At 45.2% G+C, this 20,337-nt stretch overlaps 1 protein-coding gene and 1 pseudogene across 4 annotated transcripts in view; one reads left to right on the top strand and one right to left on the bottom strand.

The window, feature by feature from the left end:
- The window catches only part of POMT2 (protein O-mannosyltransferase 2), a 43,833-nt gene that overhangs the window by 600 nt on the left and 22,896 nt on the right, over positions 1 to 20,337 (top strand). For all 4 annotated transcript variants that reach the window (XR_013440791.1, XM_036084352.2, XM_078054008.1 and 1 more), the window contains exons 2-8: positions 6,192 to 6,276; positions 12,024 to 12,128; positions 14,118 to 14,226; positions 15,941 to 16,049; positions 17,616 to 17,775; positions 19,119 to 19,225; positions 19,897 to 19,979. Coding sequence is in view for 3 of the 4 variants with exons in the window: in XM_036084352.2 (XP_035940245.2) it covers positions 6,192 to 6,276; positions 12,024 to 12,128; positions 14,118 to 14,226; positions 15,941 to 16,049; positions 17,616 to 17,775; positions 19,119 to 19,225; positions 19,897 to 19,979 (758 nt within the window). In the remaining variant the exon portion in view is untranslated. The remainder of the gene's footprint in view (positions 1 to 6,191; positions 6,277 to 12,023; positions 12,129 to 14,117; positions 14,227 to 15,940; positions 16,050 to 17,615; positions 17,776 to 19,118; positions 19,226 to 19,896; positions 19,980 to 20,337) is intronic.
- LOC118530730 (large ribosomal subunit protein eL31 pseudogene) lies at positions 8,235 to 8,717 on the bottom strand (annotated as a pseudogene).

The raw sequence follows: 20,337 nt of genomic DNA, 5'->3' as shown, positions 1-20,337 counted from the left end.
GGTAGCTTTGGGCCAGGTGCAGTTTCTGTGAGAGGAGTCATTTTTGCTCCGGTGGGTGGCAGTGGGGTTCCTTAGGATCGGAGGAAGCAGTCTCTCAGATTATGGCCTTGACCTTCCAAGGAGAGTTGGAAATTCTTAGTACAGAATTTCCTAAGGCCTGAGTTCCTAATCTGTAGGATTTCCAGGCATCAGGGGAGGTGAAAATCATCCTTGGGAGCAGGGACAATTTGTGTGTCCAGAGAAGGTGACAGGGGTCTCAGGAAGCAGGTCTGGGGTCATCTTGTGAAGAGAGACTTGTTTTCTTAAAGGTTTTATTTTGTAGGACTCAGATTTCACGAGATAAGCGTAAAAAGTCAACAGCTTGAAGGAGGAAAAGTTTTGCACAATCTGAAAATGGTTAATTTGTTTAGCCAACAAGTGATACCATGTTTTGTCAGTATCCCTGACCAGAAAGTTAGTGTAGGGGATGTTAAAAATGGAACTCCTTGACCAAAAAGCAAGCCAGCTAACAAACTGGGCTATCCTACTTGGAAGTGAATAAATTAGCTTGTTATTGTTTCATGAGTGCTGGCAGAAGACATGAGACTTCTGGGTCAGAGACAAAGGACTCATTACTCACAGGGCAGGAAGCAGGATGAATATCAGTATACTGGAATAAGTTTGAATCTCCCCTCCCTCCCCCACCCCACTGATGTGGAGTTGTTAGGGGGAAAGAAAGACAAATCATGTCCAGGAAGAGTCCAGGAAGAATCTAAAATTTTCAAAATATAGGTTTATATAACCCTCCACCTCTTTTTGTCCTGATCATTACCCAGTTGGTGGCCAAGAGGAGATGAACCATTTCTGGTGATGACTGCATTAGGTGTGTGAACCAGGAGGAGGTGAGGGAAGTAGAGTCAGAAATCATTTTGAGAAAATTGTTCTGTGCTCAACAATATCAAATGCCTTTGGAGCGTAGGGAGTGTGGAATGTCATCAGATACCTCGACTGTTGGCTCATTATTATGTGGCCATTGCAAAAAAAAGGTGCGCTATCGTCAGACTGTAGATGGTTTGGAATGACATAGTTTAGTTTCAAGTGCTGCAATGACATATGTGGGGTCAGATGATTGGACTGGAACAGCATCATCAACACTTTAACCTGAAAAAGTGTCAGTAGCAGTGAGGTACCAGTGATAGCTTGGAGGGGGGAACAAATCCTAATACAGTCAGTTTCCTTGGAGCAGGCAGGGCCAGTGCCCCCTTGTGGCCTCCTTTATTGCAGGACAAATTGGCCAACTTTTGGCAGGAGTCACAAGTCACCACAATGTAGTAATGGCTTATGCTTCAGAAACATATAGTCCTTTACTTTGTGTCCAGTCCATGATGGTAGATGTGTTTCCACGTGTGGAGCATTGATGAATGCTGGTGGCATTGGCAGTAGCCTGTTTGGTACAAGCTTGATCTGCAGCTTGATTTCAGTCAGTCTTATCAGAATACTGGCCCTTACTGTGGACATCTATATGTGTGATCCAGATTGTCCCATTGACAGGCAGCCATGATTTTTTTGCCACAGTTCTTGGCTCTGAAGAGGGGTGATTTAAATTTCTCAGTATATAGTCCTCTAGGTGGCACACCAGAAGCTAGGCTAATGGCAAAAGCCCAAGAGCCAATAAAAATAGAACTTGTCTGTTTCTCAGGAATATTGTGTAAGGCAAGGGTGATGACTTTCAATTCAGCCCATTGTGCCCATTAACCCTTATTGCAGTTGGCCTTCCAGAGTTGTCACTGGGACTGGATGGTTGCTGCTGCCCAGTGGATGCTATCAGTAAACCAGGCATAAACCTTGAGAGGAACCTCTGTGAATCAAGCCTCCACTGACTGAGCCAGTGGTTTTGCTCTGGGTGGCAGAGTGGAAGATAGTTCCTCCCAAAGTGGATGCTCCCACCTCCTCTTATAAAGTCAAGATGACTCTAGGGCCAGGCCAGCTATATCACTTCCATTTGACGAGCAAGCCTGTTGAGCCTTTTTGTTAGCCTTATATTCCAAGTTGACTCACCCCAAAGTGGTATATCAAGCCAAAGAGTCCTAAGGCCTTCATCTGTCAGGCACTCAATTTCAATAAAAGCTTAGTAGTAGGTTGATAGCTGCCCTTTTAAAAAAGTGTGTGCTTGGTACCTGCGTCCAGCAGATGGCGCTGTTATTCTGGAGAATGGCCTCTCTTGGCTCCTGCTGCCATTATGTCTTCAAGGCTCTGATTTCCCTTTCTCTTCTTGGAATTTATATTATTTCTCCTGGAGCACATGGCAGTCCCTGAATGGATAATCCTCTTTGCCAGTATACATTTCACACTGGGAGCCACAACAGCAGTACAAGGGCCCTACCCACAAGGTCATTTTACCTTCCCTTCCCCACTGGGAGCTTGGCTCAAACCTGTCAGTTGCATTTGGGTGCTTACCCCCCTTGAACTTATGAGTCTACTAGGCCTGCATCAGTAACTACAGTGGCAGCCAGCCAGAGATTCTGCCATTCCCCAGTGGAGAGTGTGGAGTGCTGGATGCAAGGGGTGGGAGGAAGCTTTTTTCTTTCCTTTAGCCCCTCCATAGGCTCGGCACCCCTTCTTTCCAGTATACTTCCGTGTGTCAGTGTACTTCCGCGGTGAGCCCCTGGGCTTAAGGGCCCTTTTCTTTCCATCGCTGTACACACTGCACCTGTGGTAACCCCGTGCCTAGCAGATTGTCCCTGCTCCCCGCTGTGGGATTGAGTGAGCTGACGTGGGCCCCTGCCCTGAGTTTGAGTCCCTCTTTTCTCTGGAGTTCCCCAGCATACTAGCATGTGTGTGGCCTTCAATCCCATTTAGGGACAGGGAAACCTTGGCCCCACCTTTAATCATCTTACTCCTTTTAACGCAGCTGAGATTGTGGTAGAGGGGGAGGGATCATGGGACACAGAGGGAGAGGGTGGCTGTGAGCGACTGAGCAAGGCACATTTACTTTTGTCTTGAGCACACAGCTTACCCAAGGACTTTTCAATGTTTTCATTTTGCCCAAAGTTCTGTATTGAATAGCAAGGTCCTTACTACTGGCACCATTTATGTAAACTTTGGAGACTCCTTGATTTAGCAGCCACATCCATACTGCCTTTTGGCTGGGGCTGCTAGGCTTGCTGTCCCATTATCATGATTACATCTCTTTCTTATTTTGCCCAGAAGAGAGTGAGCAGTAACCAAGGCAACATTCAAACTGTTTCTTTCTCCATTCAGCCTCATTAATAGGTAGGACAGTGGGAGACTCTCGCTACCTTCCTTGCCCACCAGATTCCATCCCCAGCTCATTGTCCTTTCTCTTACAGAAAGGTATGTCTCAGCATCCTACGCTTGTGACCACAAACTGTCAGGGCCTGGGATTTTATTTTACCCAACTTGCAAACTAGTAAGTTAGCCTGTCGTTGTTTTATGGTGCTGGCAGATGACAAAGTACTGAGTCAGAGACAAAGGACTTTATTTCTCATATCACAGCAAGCAGGATGAGCATCAGCATGCTGGCATCAGTTCCTCTTGCCCCCGAAGTCCCATGTGATGCCGTGGGTCTGAATGAATGCCTGCACACGCAGGGGGTTGTATCATAGCTGAGGGATACTGAGCTTGGGGAATCCACTGTTTTATAATAAGCAGTCAACAAGAGTGCTCTCTTTCCCAGAGAGAGATGCTAACTCTTCCCTCAAGGTTGTTTTCTGGAAACATAACCCTGAGAAAGGGCCTGAGTAAAGAGTGGCCAGGACCTTGCATTGTTGGCATCCCCTGCAAGGTCTGTGGGAACAAGAGAGAGCCAGGGAGGGTTGTCTCTCCCAACGCAAACACAGTAGAAGCTGAGAAGAAATATGAATGTTACTACTAGTTTTACTTGGGATTTTTGAAATAAAAATCTCATGTTTCCAAACAGACCTCAGAACTAACCACAAGTGTTGGGACAGTTTAAATAATGCCCAGTGGGCATCCCACATATGTGTGGGACTTTATAGTCTACAGAGTTCTTTCACATATGTTTTTTGAATTGAGTCCTAATGCTTCCCTGTGAGGGGGACATGGCAGATATTTTTGTTGTTTTCATTGTGTAGACAAGAACAGAGATCCAGGGAGGGTGACTTTGCCAGGTTGTGCCTTCATTAGGAAGTGGTGGAGCTGAGACTGATCTCTCTTCTTTCTGCAAGTCTGTTTTGTCACACTGCTTGGAAGTTATTTCTCTCTTGACATCACCATACCACTGTCCTCACTTCGTGTCAAGCAGAGTGTTTAGCAAATAGCAGACGCAGAAGTAGATTTACTTTTCTGCTTATCTATTGGACCCACTGAGTTAAAGGAAAAAAAAAAGAACCCTACATTTTTGGGAAACACATGTTTAGCCCCTTACATTGAAGGTTGGTAATAATTGCTTATGAAGCTGGCCTTGGGGATGGCTGGTCCCTAGAAAGCAACTGCTCCTCTGAGCTGCAGGGAGGGACTGACAGACAAAAATGGCCAGGCTGTGCTAGATAACTGGGCTGCTGCCATCAAGTCTTTGTGTAGGATGTGAAAAGGTTTATGTGGTTGTATGGAAGAACAAGACTTTCACATGGTGTTTAAGAGCTAATGTATTAGAATCACTTATTTACTTGCAAAACAATTTGTGCAATGAGGATAGCTTCTAGATAGGCTCTTAACTAAATTTTTATATACTGGTTAGTTCATTCTAATAAGCTCATAGTCAGCAGGTTAATTATCACAAGGTTAATGAGCAAAATTAGACCCCTGTGACAACTGTAGTCTGTAGGCTCTTACTGCTCAGTAGCCCGTGGTGTAGTTTATAGTAGCAATAGTAGTCTACTTTCTAGTCGCAAAAGTAGTCTCAGGGTCAGAAGGTAACAAACTTGGAAGAGAACTCTTACTACAAACCTTTCTATATTATAGAAAAACTCTGCTCTTTTAAAATAAATAGCAGCTCAAGCTACAGAATAAGTATAGATTTCACTTAAATTTATAACTGGTTGGCAAATATTTGCTACCCTTTCTCATCTATCTAAATGAAGGTTAACAATCAGCCTGATGGGGACACCTGGGTGCCTTCAGCTCAGGTCGTGATCCCAGAGTCCTGGGATCAAGTCCCGCATCGGGCTCTTTGCTCAGCGGGGATCCTGCTTCTCCCTCTCCCTGCCACTCCCCCTGCTTGCGCTCTCTCTCCCTCTCACTCTCTCTACCAAATAAATAAATAAAATCTTTAAAAAAAATAAAAAACAATCAGCCTGATGTCTTGCTTCCTCAAATCACTTGTGTAAAAAAAAAATTTTTTTTTTAAGTAAACTCTACCCCCAGTGTAGGCTCAAACTCATGGCGCCTTGGGTGGCTCAGTTGGTCAAGCGTGGGACTCTTGGTTTTGTGATGTCAGAGTCGTGAAATCGAGCCACATGTGGGGTTCCACGCTCAGTGGGAGTCTGCTTGACGATTCTCTCTCTCCCTCTGCCTCTTCCTCTGTCCCTCCCCCAGCTCGAGTGCACACATGTGTGCTCTCTCTCTCAAACAAATAAATAAAATCTTAAAAAAAAAACAAACAAACCTCACGACCCAGGATCAAGAGTTGCATAATCTACCAACTGAGCCAGCCAGATGCCCCAATTTGTCAATGATTTTTTAATCCAAATTTTCTCATTAATTGCTTGAAACTTACAGTCTTTGGGTTTTTTAAAATAATGATTTTATTTGTTTATTTGAGAGAGAGAGAGCACAAGCAGGGGGAGGGGCAGAGGGAGACAGAGAAACAAACTCCCCACTGAGCACAGACCCTGACCCAGCACTGGATCCCAGGACTCTGAGATCATGACCTGAGCTAAAGGCAGACACTTAACCTTCGGAGCCACCCAGGTGCCCCATAGTCTTTGGCTTTAACTGTAATTTTAACCATGCTTTATTATGGCTATTTGGATTGTATGATAATTTATTTATATATTTTTAAGACTTTATTTATTTGAGACAGAGAGAGAGAGAGAGAGCACAAGCAGGGCAAAGGGCAGAGGGGGAGGAATAAGCAGACTCTAGCAGGGAGTCCGATGTGGGGCTCGATCCCAGGACCCTGGGATCATGACCTGCGCCGAAGGCAGACGCTTAATGGACTGAGCCACCCAGCCACCCCAGATTGTATGATAATTTAAAAATTCTCATTTCTCTTTCTGTTTTTCCTTTAGTTGGGATGAGACTCACTTTGGAAAAATGGGAAGCTATTATATCAACCGCACCTTTTTCTTCGATGTGCACCCACCTCTGGGAAAGGTGAGCAATGTAGTGACTGACAGCTCTCTTCAAAGGGTTGGAGCAAAGTCTCAATTTTGGATTTAAATCTTGGGCTTGTGGAAAGAAACCCTGACATTCCAGGCCAGCTGCTTATGTGGAAAATCTTTGATGTTTTGAGGAGTTCTCTGGGCCCAGAAATGGAGAGGGAGTCCATCAACCAATGGATGGATATACAAAATATGGTATATCTATATGATGGAATATTATTCAGCCATAAAAAAGGAATGAAGTGTTGATACATGCTACAACATGGATGAGTCTTGTAAACATTATGCTAAGTGAAAGATGTCAGACACAAAAGGCCATGATAGTGTATGATTCCATTTATATGAAATGTCCAGAATAGGCAAATCCATAGAAACAGATTAGTAGTAGCCAGGGTCTGGTGGGGAAGGAGGATCGGGGAGTGGTTGCAAATAGGTAGGGAATTTGTTTTGGGGTGATGAAATGTTCTGGAATTAGGTAGAGGTGATGGTGGCACAACCTTGTGAATATACTAAAAACCACTGAATTGTACACTTTAAAGTGGTGAATCTTATGGTGTATGAATTTTATCTCAATTCAAAAAAGTAAACAGTGGAGAGAAGGAATATGTTGCATAAAGCAGAGATTGCTGAGAGGAGCTGATTGTCTACAGGGGAGCAAAACTCCGTATCCCCCTTCCCACTCCCAGCAGGTACATTCTTTGACCTGTACCTCTCACATGTTTTACAATTAGAAATCCCACAGTGAGAATTCATTTTACTCCTCTAAAAACAACGACCTCTGAGAAGGCTAATGGATCAGCCCTTTCTTCCTAATGGAGGCTGAGATCTTTAGCACCAAAGGGACAAGAATTGGTCCGTTAGGAAGTGGAGGTGTGATCCTGGAGCATGGAGTAGTTGGGGATGAAGGCAGAGGTGATGGGAGACAGGGGTGGTGGTCTGTGACAGGTGGGCTTGGGGGCACGAGAGCATTAGATAGGGACCAGAGAGGGGTGGAGAGGGAGGTGGGATAGTGACCTATTTCAAAATTAGCTCTGAGCCCAGAGCTGGAGTAGAAAATATTATGCCTCTCCGGTCTCCTTTGTAAGATAACAGCAATAAAAATCAGAGCAATTGAAAACTTAGTCTGTTCTTGTCACTTTTGGTATATTATCTTATGTAATCCTCAGAATAACCTATGAAGTAGGTACTGTTGTATCCCCATTTTGCCAGTGGGGAAACTGGGGCACAGAGAGGAAAAGAAGTTTGCCGTAGGGAAGAAAGCTAGTTAAGTGGCAGAGTCAAGGTGCAGGTTGGTTTAACGTCTGCTCTCTTAACCCTTACATCACACTGCCTCATGATGCTTGCCTTGCCCCCCCACTTGGATGATATCTGTTAACCACCGTAGGAATAAGCAATAGAATGTGTTGAATGTTTGCACTAAGCTAGCCCGGGAACCAGGACTCCTGGTGGAGGAGATTTTTTTTTTCCTAGGAAAACCAGCCCAGTCTTTCAGCTGGGGACTGCCTGTCTATGTTTGGAGTCCCCTAGTGCTCAGCACAGTGAAGACATGCATGTGGAACACTGGCTGATGTGTTTTTACTTAAGCCTCCCCTGGCTCATATCTGGTCCCTGTGGGCAGGGAAAAATGTGAGGCTTCTTTCTAAGGCTGCCCCTGGGGAGTTCAGTCCATCTGCCCCCCTAATTTATCTCCTGATGGTCCTGTGCTTTACCTGATTGAAAGAGAGTGATGAACGCAGTAGCTTTCATAGGTTCTAAGGCCAAGCCAGTCAAAGAATCAGAAAGCCCCTTGAAGTTGTGAATGGGAGTTTTCTCCTGCAGTACTGAGGCTTCTAGCTGTCATTCCACGCTGGCCCCCAACCCTGGAGGGAATAGAATGCCTGCGCAGAGTGAAACATTTGATCAGCACAGAAGGAAGTCAAAGGTCAAGAGCTACCTCTCCCCACATTTCTATTAGTTTCTTATATATGTTTTCTTAGAAATTCTTTTTTTTTCTTTTTTTTCAGTTTTATACCTTTATTTGACAATCAGCGATTAGTTCTCATCCATATTAACTGTCTGTAGATTTTTGAAAGTGGTGACAGGTACATAGGTAACCAGTGTGTAGAGCTTGTTTGGTGAATCTTCATCCTCGTTACGTTTTCTGGACAACCACACACGGATATGGTATGGAACATTCCTTATTCCTTTGGCCCAGACAGCTTTATTGAGCCTGGTGTCAATGCGCACATCTGGAATTCCCATCTCCTTCCTGGCAAATTTCCAGATCTCTTTGAGTGCCTGAGGGGCACGCTTCTTGAAACCCACTCCATGGATGCGCTTGTGAATGTTGATGATGTATTCTCTGGTCACTACCTCGTTGATGGCAGAACAGCCCTTCTTCTTCTCGCCACCCTTCTTCGTGGGAGCCATTCTGCTGGGCCCTGGTTGGAAAGGAAGAGAAATTCTTTATACAGGGTGCCTGGGTGGCTCAGTCGGTTAAGTGTCTGCCTTTGGCTCAGGTCATGATCCCAGGGTCCTGGGATCGAGCCCGTGTCGGGCTCCCTGCTCAGCGGGGAGCCTGCTTCTCCATCTGCCTGCCACTCTGCCTGCTTGTACTCGTGCTTGCTCTCTATCTCTCTCTCTGTCAAATGAATAAATTAAATCTTAAAAAAAAAAAAATTCTCTCTACAGGGCGCCTGGGTGGCTAGTCGGTTAAGCATCTGCCTTTGGCTCAGGTCGTGATCCCAGGGTCCCGGGATCGAGTCCCAGATCGGGCTCTTTGCTCAGCACAGAGCCTGCTTCTTCCTCTGCCCCTCCCCCCACTCATGCTCTCTCTCTCTCTCTCTCTCTCTCTCTCTCTCTCTCTCTGTGCTCTCTCTCTCTCTGACAAATAAATAAATAAAATCTTAAAAAAAAAAGAAATTTTTTATACAGATATGTGAGTATATTTACAGACGTGCATATGAACAACTTATATATACAAATAGGACCAGACTAAAATTGTTCAGCTTATATTTTAAACATGATATATCTTAACTTCTTTCCACATTAGCACATAAAAGTGTACTCCATTTTTTTTTTAAGATTTTATTTATTTATTTGAAAGAGAGAGAATGAGAGAGAGAGAGAGCACATGAGAAGGAGGAGGGTCAGAGGGAGAAGCAGACTCCCCGCTGAGCAGGGAGCCCGATGTGGGACTCGATTCCGGGACTCCAGGATCATGACCTGAGCCGAAGGCAGCCGCTTAACCAACTGAGCCACACAGGTGCCCCAAAATGTACTCCATTTTTAAAAAATTTATTTTATTTTATTTATTACTTTTTTAATTTGCGTATTGTTGACACACGATGTTACATTAGTTTCAGGTGTACACCATGGTGATTTGGCTAGTTTCTATGTTATGCTGTGCTCACCGCAAGTGTAGCTGCCATCTGTCCTGTTCCATCGCTGCTCCAACGTCACTGACTGCAGTCCTTATGCTGTGCTTTCTATTTCCGTGACTTACTCATTCCATAAATGGAAGCCTGTATCTCCTACTCCCCTTCACCCATGCTGCCCATCCCCCACCCCTTTCCCTCTAGTGACTACAGTTTGTACTCAATATTTATCGTTCTGATTCTGTTTTTGTTTGCTTATTCATTTTTTTAAAGATTCCATTTATGAGTGGAATCATACGGTGTTTGCCTTCTCAGTCTAGCTTAGCATAATACCCTCTAGGTCCATCCATGCTGTCTCAGATGGCATGATCTCAGCCTTTTTTATGACTGTTGTGCTCCATGCATTTTAATGGCTATATATTATTCCATTATACAGATGTGCCATAAATTATTTTACGCATCTTTAATTGGTGGGCATTTATGTTAATTCCAATTTTCAGCCATTACAAAAGATTTTGCAATGAACATCCTTGCACATTTATCTTTTCATAGTTGTGCAGGTGTATCCAAAAGGTTCTTAGCAGCCAAACTAAAGAGTCTAAGGATATACACATTTAAATTTGTGGTAGATATTGCTATGTTTTTCTGCAAAAATATTGTAGTAATATATATTCCCACCGACAGTGTATGAGGGTTCTTGCTTCCCCCACACCATTGCCAGCACTGGTATGATAATACTTTCAAAACTTTGCCAATTTGAGAATAAAAATGGTGTGTCACTGTTTTCATTTGCATGTCTTTATGAGTTGGATTGAACATTTTTTCATATGTTTATTAGTCATTATTTTGTTTTCTATGAATTTGCCCAGTATTCTAGTAAGTTCCTTTTCTTATTGATTTGAATGAGTTAGGAAATTAGGGCTCAGGGCTACTTTTAATCTTAAGAGAACGGCGAGGGAACTGAATTTCAAGTGCCTGGTAAGGGCTTGGCATAGTGCCAGGTGTTTAACCTATTGTACTGTCTCTGATCCTCACAGCCCTCCCCCGCCACCGCAAGGGAGATTTTATTACTTGTAGCTCAGACATTAATAAGTATTGCTGGCAATCAGAGAGCTGAGATGCAAACCATCAGTGCATTTTTTCACTCTACCAGACCAGCCAAGCAGTCTGGGAATTTATACCAGCACCAGGCGAATTTGTTCTCTGAGATCCCAGGTGGGAAGGGGCGTGCATTTGTTTGTCACCTGTCAGTTTTTGTTCATCTAGGTGTTTGGATGGCTCTGTCTTTTCAGTACCTTCTCTTACTTTATGTTAAATTAGTTACATTAACTTCTGATCCCTAGGGTTTTTTTGTTTTTTTTTTTTAACAAGGCTTTATAATCATTTACTGTTGAATTTTGGCCTCTGTTCCTTGACGTGGAACTATAGAGAGTGACTTTGGTTAGAGCTACTTATAGTAAAAAGTGAGCTGGTTCGTGGTCCAAACCCAAGCCCCACAAGCAGTGTTGCAGGGAGGGGCTTTCTTAATACAGCCAGTATATTCTGTCCCTCCACACAGCTTAACTGGAGCACAGGGGTCTGGGCAGGGCAGCCTGGGGCTGTTAAAAATGCTTGGTATTTGCTGACAGTTTTTATGGCTTAGCAGCTTCTGATTGCTTGTGTGGAAAAGAGACTTTTACACTGTTGAAAGATGAAAAGATAGAAATGAAGAAGCTGATCTTGAACATTTTGAAGGATTCACAAATCTCAGTCTTAGTGTAATAGTTGATTTGTTCTGGTTTGGAATGTGCCAAGGCTGCCCTCCTTTGAAATATTGGAAATAGGAGAAACTGGTCTCTGGCCTTTTGGTGTTTTTTCCCCTGGGACTTTTCTCCTCTGGGGAAATGTGTCTGTCTTAGCATCCCCCCCCCTCCCCCACTTCTTCCCTTCTGCCTATTGCTGGTGTGGAACTCCTTGGCCATTTTTCCCCCTCCTCATTCTGACTTGGAACCTCATCTTCCTTTCAGAGGGTCAGTCTCCCAGGAATCAGTCCCTGCGCATGGCCTCCCCCATGGGCTGTCATGTTTTATTTCATAGCAAATGAAAGAAGGTTGAATGAGAGAGCCCTTCAAATTGTGGGATTTTTTCTTCCTAAGTATTCAATCTGCACTATTCCCAAGAACTTGGCGTTAACACAAGAGAGGATTTGTTTCAAGCAAAGAGCTCTGTAGACAAAAGATTCTTTGCTCTGCAACAGCTGCAGGAGAAAATGTCACATTGGCAACTCCTATGGACAGTTACCAAGGGAAGCCAAAGTCTGGGTGCAGCTGGAGGGAAGTTTAGGGGACAGAGGAATCTTAAAGGTCTCTCATCATCTTTTTGTTTGTTCTCCTTCTCTCCTCAGATGCTGATAGGTCTTGCTGGCTACCTGAGTGGGTATGACGGGACTTTTTTGTTCCAGAAGCCTGGGGACAAATATGAACATCACAACTACATGGGAATGAGAGGAGTAAGGCTTCCTGACTTACTCTAGACTGAACCCTGGGGCCACACTCAGTCAGAACTTATAATTGGAAGCCCTGGAGTGGTGGCAGGTGTAGACAAAGGGACTTTGGGTGGCAGTGGGAGGGGAGGATGATTGGACCCACATCCTGTAGTAGAGATTTAGGTGTAGAGATTCAGAACTGCGGTAGGTAAGAAGGGGAGGGGAGGCCACAGATAATACAGAGATCTCATGGGTAGGAGCAAGCACACACTGTCACCTATTGCCCAGCCCATGTGAGGCTTCAGACTTCAGGTTGGAGAGCAACCTAGGACCCGGGCAGCCAGGAGCCTCCTGCAGCCCCCTGACATTGGCCTCAGCACATTGGCAGGCCACACGTCATTCCTCTCCATGGCCACAACTGCTGGAAGATTGCCTACCTCTGAGGGCCCTTAAGATCTCAGCATCCCATACTCCTGACACCAGGTCCCTGCTTCTTTCCCCATGAAGGTTTCAGGCACCCAAAAGGGGTTTTCCAGTCTTGTAGAGGAGGCTATATATGTTTGCCCCGAGTTGCAGCACCAGCCTTGATAGAGCATCGCCAGGCCTAAGTACCCAACTCTGTGGGGACCCCTTATCTGTAGCTAAATGAAACCTGCAAAATCTGACTTTGGACATGGAGCTCTCAGAGCAGGTTGCATTTATTTATAATAAGCTCCTTTCCTTAAGGAGCTCAAAGCACTTTAGATAAATGCTGTGTGCTTATTTGAGCTAATCATTGAATAATTTGCATGGTCATATTAAACTGTATTAAATAAGGATTACCCCAACCCTCGAGTTCATATTCTAAAGTGGTTCTGTGTCTTCCTAATGACTTTTGAACATCACATAGCATATGTAATTGGATAGAGGCCTGACTCACTGTGGGCTTGCTGTGGAAATTGACAAGGCCAAATATAACAGCCTTGTTCTCTTTCACACTAGGATACATTGCTTTCTTTTTTTTTTTTTATTATTATTATGTTATGTTAATCACCATACATTACATCATTAGTTTTTGATGTAGTGTTCCATGATTCATTGTTTGTGTATAACACCCAGTGCTCCATGCAGAACATGCCCTCTTTAATACCCATCGCCAGGCTAACCCATCCACCCACCCCCCTCCCCTCTAGAACCCTCAGTTTGTTTCTCAGAGTCCATCGGAGACACATTGCTTTCAATTGACAAAAAGTGACAACCCAAATGTGAGAATTTCCATTTCCCTGGGCTTGTCTATTTACTTGTGATGGACAGGGTAGGGAGGTAGAGAGAGAGCTGGTGGTTCCAAACAAAACAAAACAAAAAACAACTCTCCAGATACTTAAGTGTCAGATAATTTTTTTTTTCCAGAATTAAAATGCAACCTGTAGATTAAAGAGTGATTTCTGTTGTGATTGAAGGAAAGAGCCAAGGGAGAAATAACAGAAATAATAATAGAATTCTCTAGAATATTAAAACACCATAGAGAGGTCTCTCTCTACTTGTACCCACAGTTTTGTAGTAGAAGCTAATGTTTATTGAGTACTTGGTGTGTGCTAATAAAACTAGCCCATTTAATCTCCAGAGAAAACTCTCTGAGGCAGGAACTCTAATTTTTCATATGACACAGACGGGGAGGCTGAGATTCAGAGATGTACTGTTTTAGTCACAGCTAGCAGTTGATGGGGCAGTCCAACCTCAGAGTCCCCTACTTGAAACCATGTGCCATCCTGCACACACCTCCTTGGCTGAATTTTGCTGATTTCGTGTCAGTGTTCGAGGTGATGCTCAATGGGCACATATATGTTGCTTGATTTGATGATTCGCTGTCACACCATCCCTTTCTTGTTTATAGATATTCTAGGTGATTTCAGGTCACCAAGTCATGCCTGCACCAAGGGTCCTCCATTTTAAACATTAGTTTGTGCCAAGTCAGGTAGGTCTCTGATGCTCAGCTTAGCTGGCTGTTTGACTGCTTCTCTTTTCCTTCCATAGTTCTGTGCTTTCCTCGGTTCCTTGCTGGTTCCCTTTGCCTACCTCACTGTATTGGAGCTGTCCAAGTCCCTCCCGGCAGCACTGCTCACCGCTGCCCTCCTCACTTTTGGTAAGTTGTCTTATACCCATGTTTCTTAGGAAATTGCCACATTATGAGTGTAGTTGGAAATCAATACATTTAAGGATCCTATCCATGGGCCCAGTGGTTAAGTAACTTTAGGATTGGGTAAATGTATTACAAATCTTATTTTCTTCACCAGTGATATTACATATAAAAATAGTTCTGTGTAGCAAACCTTTATATTATTAGAGGGTAGTGCTCACGTATATAATCCCAAAGAATAGATTATCTCCAGGTTATCCACATTTGAGTTTGGTGTGGATAAGAAGATAAATTTGTGTGTGTGCATGTGTATATTTGAAGGAGGCTTATGATTCTAATTCTGCTTCTCTCAGGCTACTATCAAGGTCTCTCGAGTTACTATAAGTTTGCACTCCTTAAACTGATTTCAGCTGAATGCAAGGGCAGATGTCTCAGAAGTAGCTGGGTGGCAGGAAATAGCAAAATGGGAACTTTATTTTCTGTGGGTAATTCCCCGCTGGATAAATGAGAGTTGATCTGTAGAAATTGATTCTGTGCTATTCTGATTTTTATTAAAGTGAATTCAGACCTCATAGAACTTAACATTTAAAGAAGTCCAGGCCAAGTTAGGTGGGTATTTCACGTGTAATTCTGGCTTTGTTTTGACAAATATGTTGCAAGATTATAGGGCCTCTCTGTAGACGATTGGTGGCTTTTTCCTTGTGTCTTTAATTTCCCTTTTCAGTTATTAATCCTCTTCATTTATTCTTTTTTTTATTCCACAACTGTTTTTCAAGCATCTCCTCTGTGCCAGGCCACTTTTCTGGGCCTCAGAGGATATGCTGATGAGACACTGTGCTGTCATGGAGCTTACCTGCTAGTACGGCGGATGATAAATAAGCAAGTATTGTAAATCTGAAATGTAACAACATAAGCCATAGTGCAATGTAGAAAATAGAGTAGGGTAAGGGAGAGAGTAGCAGGGAGGGATTCTCTTGTGGGTAGGATGGCCTGAGTGAAGCAGAAGATTAAGCCATGCAGAGATCTGAGTGAAGCGTGTTCAGGCAGAGGGAACAGCATGTGCAGTGGTCCTGGTGCAAGGCAGCATTTGGTGGATTCAGGGAACAGCAAGGAGGCCAAGTGTCGCCAGAGTGGAGTGAGTGAGGCAGAGGGTGTTGGTGGAGGAGGTTGCTTAGGGAGGGAGACCATGCCGGCTTTGGCAGTCGTCATGAGGACTTGGTTAGTCTGAGTGAGATGGCAAGACATTGGAAGCTTCAAGCAGTGGCTTGATGTAATGAAATTTTGTTTGAAGAACGATCACTTGGGTGCCTTTGCAGAGAATCCGCTTCCAACAGAGACTTCACGTAAAATGCTAAGACTCTATCCTAGGTATGGGTAGTCTGTGGCTATATAAGCAGGTGGCAGAACTCCCATTTTGGTGGTGGAAATGAGGAAGAGCCCTCATCTCAGGACTGCTCTATCTGATTGAATGATATGGTCGTTTCTTGGGTCACTGGCCTGAAAGGAGTGTGAGATATAGTTTCCTATCCCTGGGCTTTGATGTACCCCAAAGCTATGGCCTTCCACCTCCCTGATGACTCAGTGGCTCATCTGGTCTTGACTGCATAAATGCTTACATGCAATTAAGTATAAGGGGCACTATTTCTTATTGTTGGGGTGTTTGGTTCTCAGGGGGCCCATCTCTGATTCCCTTTTTGACTGCTGAGCTCATGTTTTTCAGATACAGGATGCCTTACTCTGTCTCAGTATATCCTCCTTGACCCCATCTTGATGTTCTTCATCATGGCTGCCATGCTGAGCATGGTCAAGTACAACTCCTGCGCCGACAGGTCAGAAACACCATCTCTGCGGGCTGGGCGTTGGGGGTCAGAAGCTATGGCAACTCTGGAATTTCTGTAGCCGGGGACAGGGTGGGTGCCTATAAGACTTGTCTTGAAGCTGCACTTAAGGCAAGCATACTTTTTTTTTAAACTTAGATTGTCCATTTTAGATCATAAAAATAGATTTTAATATGTTTTCTAGACATACTTTTTTTTGTTTTGCGTAAGACTAAAAAAATGTCAATGATCTTTTTAAAGAATATTCTAATGGGTGGATTTGGGTAGGGGTTTGTGGATATTATGGAAGAGTCCTAATGCCTTCCCAGCCCACCATCTTCTAAGCTACCCCTTGGCACCAGTGCTGGTTAGGGATCCCAGGATAACTTTATCCTTCACATTCTCTGTCCTAGAGGGGAGGGAACCAGGACAGAAACTGCCTGGGAGCTATTTGTCTCCCTGCCCTCAGTGGTTGCATCCAGTCCTGACCTGTTGACGGGAATAATTTATATAAAAGGTTGGCTTAAGCAGTCCATGCCAGTCAAGAGGATCTCTGCAGGCCCGGGTCAGTTCTAAAGCTGTTCTGGAGGGCCTGGTCTTCTTCCAGAATGGTCTTTTGCAGATCCTCCTTTTGCCTCTGAGAGAGTAGAGTAGGTCATTCTATTCAAACCAAAAGAGCTGGCTCCGCCTAGGCTTTTCTAGGAGTCAGCTTGGTTTCACCATGGCCAGGCTCATTAAATTGCATTATGCCAATAAAGCCGGATCCAGTGACTACCATCTCTCCCTGGCTTTGGGTGGTCATCTCCCCCTACCACGCGCACCTCCACCTGCCATTTCTTGAATACATACTATGTGCCAGATCCTGTGCTAGGAGCCGGAGGCATGGAGGTACGCAAGTCTCGCAGTTCAGGGGCCTTCACTCCGCCAGAGGAGGCAGCCAGCTAATGGGGAAATTGCAGCACTGAGCACTGGGTGCTGTAAGGGGAGCAAACCTCGGAACCGACTGCCAGGGTTAGGACTGTGCTCTCCCGCATGCTAGCTGTACTGCTTGCCCTCTCTGTACCTCGATTTCCTCCTGTGGGAGAAGGGGATAATAATAGGACCTACCTCCGTGGGGTTGTAGTGAAGGTTAAAGCGTTTAAACAAATCAAGTGCTCAGAACAGCGCCTGACACATAGTAAGCACTCAATAATTGCCGGCTTCCCAAGGGCCACAGGCGACCCCCAGGAGAGAGAGGGCTGACTTAATCCGGTAGGCTGCTCTGGATTTGCCTTTTCCTTCCACCTGAACAATAAGCCTCTTGCTTAATTTGAGCCCTGTACTTAGCCAGGAAAGCTATGGCCCCTCTCCCAGAAAAATATCCTACTCACTCTCACACTGCTTCCAGCGGTTTCGGGAGTTCCATAACCACATGCTCCTTGGAGCCACGCCATGGTCTCCTGAGGTTAGGAGCCCTCAAGAAAGAGGGCAGGCATGGCCTCTCAGGGTCACAGAACCTCTGCCCTTCCCCACTGCTGCTCTCGTTTTTGAGTTTGGTTCCAGCTGCCAAACTGAACTCTGTGTCTTGTTGGTTTTCAGGCCCTTCTCTGCCCCCTGGTGGTTCTGGCTCAGCCTGACTGGCATTAATCTGGCTGGTGCTTTAGGGGTCAAGTTTGTTGGCCTCTTTATCATCCTGCAAGTGGGGTGGAACACCATTTCAGACCTTTGGCACCTGTTTGGAGACCTCAGTCTTTCAGTGGTGAGAACCCAAGTGCTTGTAGAAATGTCTTTGCTCCTTGGTATTGCTCAGCAGAGCCAGTGGCCTTTCTCCGCCTCTGCTGCAGGTGGAGGCGTGGCTGTATTCCGGCCTGAGGGGGGCTGGCTCCGGCCCTTGTCTGTGGGCAGCATGACAACAGGAAGGAGGCCATGCTTGGAGGCTAGAGGGGTTTAAAGGGAGAGGATGAACTAACATCCTTGGTATTTTCTTTTGGCATTTGTTTCTGCGATGTTTTTCAAATGCTCTACAAACTACCCAGTCACGTAGTCTGTCCAGCTGGGCTCAATGCCAAATATATGGCCGACACTAGCTGCATGGGATCTTCAGTAAAATGGGTAGGGTGACTTTCTGAACTCACCATTTTCTTTCTCTGACCCAGGGTCTCCAGATTTGGAGGCCAGGAAAGGCCTTTAGAGTTTATTAAAGTATTATTTACTAAGAGCTGATTCTGTGCTAGGCACTGTGCAAAGTGCTTCACCTTCACTGGCTCATTTACCTCTCCTAACAGTCCTGTGAGGTAGGTAGTTATTACCTTCTCTTTACAAATGAGGAAGTCCAGACCCAGAGAGGTAATAATGTGTCCCAGACCATACAAGTAAAAGGTAGATGTAGGATTCAGACTTAGAGGAGGCTGACTCCAGACCTGAACTACTTTGCCACAAGGCTTCACCATCACCTCTGAACCAAAGTCTCGATAAGTTCATTTATTCGCTCAGAAAATATAGACAGACTACCCTTCCAGTCTGAAACACGGAATATGCAGATGAATAAAACAAGGATTCCTGCCCTCCAGAGACAATGGAGAGAGAGAAATAAGTAAACAGGTGATTACAGTCCAGCCAAAAAGTGCTGTGAGGGCACAGTGGAGGGCACGAGCCCAGGTCAAGTGGTCTAGGAAGGTTTCTGGGCGGGGGGGGGGGGGGGGGGGCGAGGCCTGAGATGCAGGTCAGGAACACTTATGTGTGTGACGGATGGGGCTGGCACAGTACAGGAAGCGTGGGGACCATGCGCGGAGCTCAGTGTGACTGGGATATAGAAGGGACTGATGAGTGATGAGGCTGAAGATGCAGGGATGGTCTGGGGTCCTGGGTGAGGGCCTGCACAGGCAGCAGAGGGCTGGCCCATGTTCACTACCCTGCAGTGCTGGGGTGGTGGGGTGTCATGGAAAGGCTAGGGTTTCCATGTATTTTTTCTTGTTGGCTCTTAGTTTTTCAATTTTTTGTGATTTTGACTTACGCATAAAAAGTTACATGTAACGCGCATAGAAGGTATAAGGTAGAATAAAGCCCCATATGCCCAGCACCCCGAACTGGCTCTGTTTGCAGGTGACTGTGGGGAAACACCTGACCGCTCGCATCCTGTGCCTCATAGTGTTGCCGCTGACTCTCTACACGGCCACTTATGCTGTTCACTTCATGGTGCTGAACAAAAGGTACAGCAGAGCCTTTCCAGCCTCTTGCTTCCCGTCTTCCTCTTGCCTCTCAGCCTGTAGGTGGGGTGTGTGATTTCCTGGGTCTGTGGTTGGGATGTTCGAGGGACCTGGTGGGTTTTATCTGTTCGTTTCCTCCTGTGTTCTGTCTTTTGGGTATCCAAAGGGCTCAGAAAAGCCAGCACCCTGGCCTGAAGGAAGAGGAGAACTTCCTAATAGCCAAACTGCCCCTTATCCCTAAGCAGAGTCCCTGTGCTTCAAGGGATGGGCAGAATAAGGTGTGCAGTTGGAGGAGGGTGACGATCGCAGCAACACTAGCCGAGGCTCACATTTAACGAGTAGCAACCAAGTGTCAGCATTTTGTACATATTATCTCACTTCATCATGATTGTTTTTGAGTTCTTTTGATTTTTTTTAAATCCCCAATTTATAAATGAGAACTGAGGCTAAGCAAAGTTAGGTACTTCTGAAGGTCACCACCTAGCTAGTAAGTGGCCGAGTTGAGATTTGGACCCCTGTTTCTCCAACTCCGTCACCTGTGTCTGTCCCATGATACCACACTGCCCCTCTGGTTGTCTTCTTCTAAACTAGTTGCGCAAGGCTCTTCCTAGGGTTCCCAGGAAATTAGAATTTCTCTCCAGTACCTTGTCTGTCTTCTGCTCCTTTCCCCACAGTGGTCCTGGCGATGGCTTCTTCAGTTCTGCCTTCCAGGCCCGGCTTTCAGGCAACAACCTTCACAATGCTTCCATCCCCGAACGTGAGTATCTCCTGGCCTTTATGAAGGTAGAAGGGCAGAAGCCTTTCTGGGTGGGTAAATTGGAAAAGACAAGTATGATAGCCTGTAGATGGCAAACTGGGAGAAACATCCAGTTAGACCTGGTATGAGCCCTCAAAAGAGTGACTTGGGACACAGGACGTGCAGCCCTGAGCAGCAGGCTCTTTGACTGTAAAGAATAACTTCTCCCTTGTGCTGCGGAAGCATCTAAGTCAGCTCCATGGGAAGGCAACCAGAGGAAATCTGGTGAAAGGACAAGGCCCTCTGGTGCTAATGATCAGTTTCCACCATCGTATTCTGTGACTCACATCCCGTCCTTATTCACAGATTGTAATGGAGC

The sequence above is a fragment of the Halichoerus grypus genome, chromosome 8 (genome assembly GCF_964656455.1).
Source record: "Halichoerus grypus chromosome 8, mHalGry1.hap1.1, whole genome shotgun sequence".
Taxonomy (NCBI): Eukaryota; Metazoa; Chordata; class Mammalia; order Carnivora; family Phocidae; genus Halichoerus; species Halichoerus grypus.
Note: the sequence above shows the minus strand (reverse complement) of the source record. Positions and strands in the feature narration are given on the sequence as shown.